We start from the raw sequence: 6,564 nt of genomic DNA, 5'->3' as shown, positions 1-6,564 counted from the left end.
CAAAAGCCGCCGCAAAAAAAACATCAAAAAAACCACCAAAGCACCAAAAACACACAAAAAAAAAAACATAAAAAAACCCAAAAAAAAAACGTAAATATATATGAATAAAAAAACTAAATATACCTAGCCCACCAAAAATAAATACTAACCAATATATACCATAAATAAAACACCATATACCATACCCTATAAGCCTACCCGAACAATAATAAGAACCCTATAAAACCCCCTAATAAACCTATTAAGATACCCCCTAAAAAACACTAGCCAACCACCCCCTATTACCCTACCCCTACTAAACCCATACTATATACTAAACCTATATATTATAAAAAAAAAACCGTTATAATTATAATTATATAATAAAAATATATATATATATATATATATATATATATATATATATATATATATATATATATATTTTTCTTTATTTTTTTATAAATTTATATTATTTATTAATTATAATTATTTATTAATTTTTTTTAATTTTATTTATATATTTTTTATTTTTTTTAATTTTTTTTTTATAATATATCTAATTCATAATAATTTTTCAATTTTATATTTATAATTTATAATTTTTTTTTATTTATTATTATATATATTTATATATTATTTTTTTATTTATTTCAATTCTAATTTTCGTTTTATTTTTCCAATTTAAGTTTATTTTACTTTCATATATCAATAAAATATTATATATTTTATTTTTCTCAAAAAACAGTCTCTTTCTATATGAACTTTTTTTCTATATAATAAAAAACTATTTCTAAATTAATTTATAAATAATTACAATAATAAAAATTTAAAAATTACTTTGAAAATAATGATATTATTTTATTCCAATAAAATATCCAAATCAAAAAAAAAAAAGTAAAATAAAAATCAAAATAAAAAATTGTAAAATAAATATTTTATAAAAAATAAATTTCACAAATAATATAAGCTATTATTAAGATTTTCATGTGCACATCCTTATAATACTTCTGCCGTAAATTTTGCTAGTTTTCCTGCATACATCATACATCCTGGTATTCTTACTGGACCTGACCAATTGTAATAATTGAAGCATTACCAATAAGTTAGTTACCAGAATGTTTCTTCTTTAAATAATAAACTATTATACAAACACAAGTACTTAGTAGGTGTACAAACTCCACTATTACAATTTTGTGCACATAAAAAAAATTCGAAATGTTTAGAAACAACTTGATCCGAAGCTACAATTGTTCCAGAATTAGGATTTTTAATTATATTTGATTGATCAAAAGAATAAAACTTTTCAGTGATTTTTTTATTTACTTAGAAATAAGCAAATTTAGGTTAATATTATTTGTTAATAATTTCAAAACTTCTTTGTATAGCTTAAATTTCAAACTTAAGAGAGCCCTGTATTTGGCCTTCACCTTATTCTTATCTGTAAATAATAATTTCAACAGGAAGCTCTTTATTTTTATTTTTATATGCTAAAAGAGAGTTCTTTATAACTTCTGTCAAATTATTCAATTGTGTATCTCCAGGTTATCTCATTTCCACCTCATTGTAAAATTTAGAAAATTCAGGATTCAAAGAAGCCACAATCCCAACAACATTGTTAATTTTTTTGCCCACAAAAACATTCTTTATAGAAGTTTCTATTCCAATAATCATGGTATTTTTCGAAATTTCTTTAGGCTTTTCAGTTGTCCATAATTAATATCCCAATTTGGAGGCTATCTATAGTACTATTTTCGATACTACACTCATTTGATTTTTTTATAAAGAACTTCCTTTTAAATTTTAATGTTCTAGCCCTACTTCATTGTATAAAAAATCTTTTAATTTATTATATGTATGAGATTATTAGGATATAGATATAACAAATTAAGGGATACCGTTTTTACGAAAATCATCATCTAATTATTTTATCCATACATTTACATCATTTGAATTCATTTCAAACCATATAGGCTCTTGGATTTATATTCCATAAGATCCTGAAACTTTTTTCATACAATTGAAAAGATTATCTGCTTAGATTTAATCATTCCTTTAATAAATTATTATGTAGTCTTAAAACTTGCAGTCTGGGCTTTTTATTGGTTATCTTACATCGAAATTTCCTTTCTCAGGGTTCAAAATCCCTTTTCCAAAATAAATATTAGGCGGAAACAGTTACACAGAATCAACTAAAGGATCTTATGTATTCAATAAAATACCACTTTATTTTACAGGTTATGCTAGTTTTTTAACCATATTAGAACTTTCTTATTATCTTTTTTAAGGGTCCAGTTTAGTATATTAAGATAATTATTTTAATAGTGTTTTATCGCTACGTTATCTATCCGTCATACCAGTCATAAAACAAAGTTCTGGGATTAAATATATATCATCAATTATGACCTTATCTCCTTATTTTCTCTTTCTTTTAGATAGAAGAAGTGGTTACTTTTTATCCTTAATTTTAATTTAATAAGTTTAAAAATAGTAATTTTCAAATGATATTTTCGTATTATTCTTTTTGTGATAAAATAAACTTTATGGTGATTGATTGAAATCTACTTCATCGATTTTGTAGATTTAATAATTATTATATTCAGTTATAACAGATACATCTTAGAATGCCTATTTTATTTAGTTTTTAAAATCATCTGTTCCTTATCTTTGAATTTTCATTATAACTTACAAGGCAGTTTCTGTTTATAAAACTCTACATGCATAGTCTACCCTTAAATTTAGGCCTGAAACAGAAGGTTATACGGAACAAGTAGTCCCTTTCAAAATTTTAAAAGCATTAATAGTATAATCTTAAGAGGTATCGAAAAATTTCGAATTTCTACCAATTTCTTTGAAATTAAGTTATTATCTCATAGCGTCTTTTATTATTATGTTGATTAGTTAAATAACTCTATTAGACTTTTTTTGGACTAAAGAACCTTCATTCATGGCTTCTGCCTCATTAAAAGTAAACTTTTGAACTAGTTTTAGTCTTAATTAATATGTAGTGTTGTTATCTTTGATATTAGGTATAGTATTTACTTTGTTGATATTTTCTTAATTAAGTTCTTTTAAAATATATAGACTCTAACCTGAAAACGAAAATTTTCCTATTAAATATTCAATTTAGGATTTTGCACATTAAAAAATTTTGTATCTTAAGTCACGGTTATCAGCTTCTATTTCAGGTATGAATTAAACATCATACTAAAAGCAAACTAAATCTTAAGAGTTGATTGTTTTTTTAAGTTATTCTATAGGATAACAATTAGATATAAGCTTTTTTGGTATCCCTACTTTTGCTCCTGATTTTTTGGGGCGAGATGTCATTAGCAATATATTAGGTTATATAATATCCATTTTTTTTTAGTATTATTATTTATTAAATAAAGATTTTTGATTAATAAAAAGATAAAAAGTAATATTTTTATTTTTGGTTTTAGAAAATAATCATATGTTTTTTTTTCCTTTTTTATATATAATAAAATAATAACATTTTTATTAAAAAATATAATATATATTTTATTTATATTTTGTAACTAACAAATAAAAATTTAAAATTATAATTAGTAAGATTAAAGCAAATAATTTTTATATTTATAATAATAAGAAATATAAATATTTTTATTTTTATAAATATTTAAAATAAATATATTATATTTTATTTTTAAAAAATATGATTTTAATTTTATATATTTTTTATTTTTAAATATAATATTTATTATATAATAAAATTAAAAATAAAAAGAAACTTTATACAAATTTATTAAAAGTATTATTTATTAATTAAATTATAATATTTAATAATTAAACTATTTTGTTTAGCTCTGTATATTTTTATTTATTATTTCTAGAATTTGAATTCATTTTATCTGAATGATTGAATGCAAATTAATTCTTAATGTAAAACAGTGTTTTTGAAAAAAACTATTTAAAAATTTATTAATATTTTGATTATTTTTTTTAATTATAATATAATTATTATTAAATCCTCTTTATAATATTCTATATATAGTCATTTTTATATCTTTATGTTTATAAAATATTTAAATGCTTTAAAATCAAAACATTTTTAATAAGGTTTAAAAAAATTTATATTTTTACATAATTTTAATATATTTAATGTAATCTTAAAATTCTAAGATTATATAAAGTATTCAAAGTATAAATAAAAAATAATATAACAAAAGTTTTTTATTAAAATTAATACAAAGAAAATTTAACCTTTTTATATTTAAAATATAATATTTTTAAAATAAATACGAAATGAATACTATAGTTTAATAATTATAAAATTCACAAATATAAAAAGACTAGAAAAATCTTGAAAAAACCTTAGTAATATGCGGCGATTAAGCATCAGGAAAGTCTTCATTTGTAAACATTTTAAAAAGTCAATATTAAGGCGATGATAAATATATTCCAACAAACGGAATAGATTTTTAATTTATAAGATTTTCTAATAAAAGCAGATAAGAATTAATAAATATATATGAATTAGGTGGAGGAAGGGAATTAAAATAAATAATAAGCTCTTTTTAGGAAGAAAAAGAACTTTATTTTGTAATAATATTAGATCTTTCGAATATTAGTTAATTATTAAATAGTTTATTTTTTTGGACTGAGGAAATAAAAAAATAGCAAAAAAATTAAAAAATAATTCTTTTAGGAACTAAATATGATTTATTTGAAAAATTAGGAGTTGATTTAGAAACTAAGAAAATTATTTGGAGTATATTAAGGTTTTTTTCCGCTAAGTATGATGCCGAGGGACTTTTCACTTGTTCAAATAAGAATTAAGAAATTATAAAAACTATCATTCAAGCATTTAATAATGTCCTTTTTAAAGAAAATAAGGGAGATTTTTATCAAATAGATTCATAAAAGGCTGTTTTTATAACTAAAGGGTAATATGAAAACGAGAAAATAGAAAATTAAGAAGATATAGATAAAAAAGTGAAGTTTTTGTAATAAAAATATAAGGAAAAAGAAGAAGAAAATGAAGAAAAAAATAAGGAAAAATTTAAAGTTTTTTTAGAAAAATTTCCTGAAGCGAAAATTGATTCGATAAAAATTGAAAAAGATAAAGAAATGGAAAATATTATTATTAAAAATAAATGAATTTTTTATTTAATTTTATATGTAAATTAATGAATTATGCATGTATTTTCTTTGTTTTAAGTTTTGAAAAATTTCCCATTTATTTTCATATATTTTATATTTATTTATCATTTGCTCATCAAAACCTCCTAAAACTATAATTAAATATATCCTCCGAAAAAATAAACTTATTTCTTATCTTTAGGCATTCATATAAGGAAGCTATTGTATTTTAAAAGTTTAAAATTTATATATTTCGCATTCTTTTAGTTAATTTTTTACGTCTTTTCCGCTTATGAGTATTATTTCATAATATTTAAGGGGAACATTATATAAAGGGAATTTCTTTTAAGAAATTTTTAAGGAGAAAATGAAAATTCAGTTAGTTTATAAGTTTATTTTATCAGTTTTTTGGCCATCTATTTCCTTCTTAAAATAATAAGAAAAATTTTTTTGAATATAAATGAAGGTAATCTTGTTTGGTTTTATATTCAATTACTTATATAAAGAAATTATATATTTATACTTTCGATGATGAGTTCAAGTGTTATATTTGAAAAATCACTGAAAGTTAAATATATTATATAGTTTGTTTTATTCCTAATTAGATTTGAGATTTTTATTTTGTTGTTATTGAAGATTTTTGGTATTTATTGTTAGTTACACTAAATATTTTTAAAAAAAAATATGATATGGTTAGTGGTGTTTATAATTTTGAATTTTGTTCTTATTTTTTCTCACTGAATTATAGAGATTTAAAAATTACTTATGTGTTTAAGTATTTTTATATTTTTTTAAATTATTTATATTTTAAAGATTTTTTATTTTTGTAAATCGAATTTTCTTTTAGAAATGTTTATTATTTTTTTATGGAGAGAAAATAATTTTTTCTTTTTAGGAACATTTTAGTTTTGATTCGAAAATATTTAAGTATTTGTTTTTAATTTTTTTGTTTAATCTCTTTTTAATACTTTTTCTTTTTAGAGTTTTTAAATCATTTAAATTACCTTTTTTATTTTATTTTTTTCTTAAAATTATAAATATGTAAAAAATTAGATTATTTCATTTAATATTTATTATTCTTTTTATATTATAGTTTCTTGTTATTTGTCCGAATTTCTGAAAAATAGTATTATTTTTCTTCCATTTATTTAAAATAAAAAATATCTAAAACCTAATTTTCATATAAAAATGCCTTTTCTAAAGTCAGTTAATGATTTTTATGAAAATTATTGTCGCAAAATACATAATAATTATTTATAATTCATAAATAAAGCTTCAAATTATTACATAAAAAAAGAGTTTGCTTAGAAAATAATATTACCTTATAATTAATCTGTTTTTCTTTTTTTTTTTTTTTGGATAAAAAGAACTTTATTAGGATATATTGCACATTTCCCATGTTTGTTTAATTTTTAATTTTTTTTCCGTAAAATAAATATCCATACAATTAGTTAAAAGTCTTTGAACTTTATTTGAATTATT

General features: G+C 19.6%; 2 protein-coding genes across 2 annotated transcripts, besides 10 other annotated features; both read right to left on the bottom strand. All coding sequences in view use genetic code 6, as the record gives it.

The window, feature by feature from the left end:
* Positions 1-368: 368 nt before the first annotated feature.
* Positions 369-424: a microsatellite.
* A 6-nt stretch (positions 425-430) lies between these two features.
* Positions 431-534: a microsatellite.
* Positions 438-482: a microsatellite.
* Positions 466-527: a microsatellite.
* Positions 469-518: a microsatellite.
* On the bottom strand, positions 532-3,313 carry IMG5_111170 (PIWI domain protein). Its single transcript, XM_004034820.1, has 2 exons — positions 820-3,313; positions 532-772 (listed from the first exon to the last, which is right to left on the bottom strand). Exon 1 carries the CDS (start codon positions 3,307-3,309, stop codon positions 934-936), a length of 2,376 nt encoding a protein of 791 aa, XP_004034868.1. The 5' UTR covers positions 3,310-3,313; the 3' UTR covers positions 532-772; positions 820-933.
* Positions 561-610: a microsatellite.
* Positions 860-913: a microsatellite.
* Positions 3,314-3,561: 248 nt separating the features above from the next.
* Positions 3,562-3,649: a microsatellite.
* Positions 3,650-4,360: 711 nt separating this feature from the next.
* Positions 4,361-5,146, bottom strand: IMG5_111160 (hypothetical protein). The gene has a single exon (XM_004034819.1). The coding sequence runs from the start codon at positions 4,797-4,799 to the stop codon at positions 4,374-4,376; it is 426 nt and encodes a 141-aa protein (XP_004034867.1). The 5' UTR covers positions 4,800-5,146; the 3' UTR covers positions 4,361-4,373.
* A 692-nt stretch (positions 5,147-5,838) lies between these two features.
* Positions 5,839-5,914: a microsatellite.
* Positions 5,860-5,913: a microsatellite.
* Positions 5,915-6,564: the final 650 nt, after the last annotated feature.

This window comes from Ichthyophthirius multifiliis, assembly GCF_000220395.1.
Source record: "Ichthyophthirius multifiliis unplaced genomic scaffold scaff_1120509250908, whole genome shotgun sequence".
Lineage (NCBI taxonomy): Eukaryota > Ciliophora > Oligohymenophorea > Hymenostomatida > Ichthyophthirius > Ichthyophthirius multifiliis.
The sequence above is the reverse complement of the archived record's forward strand: the minus strand, read 5'-3'. Positions and strand labels throughout refer to the sequence as shown.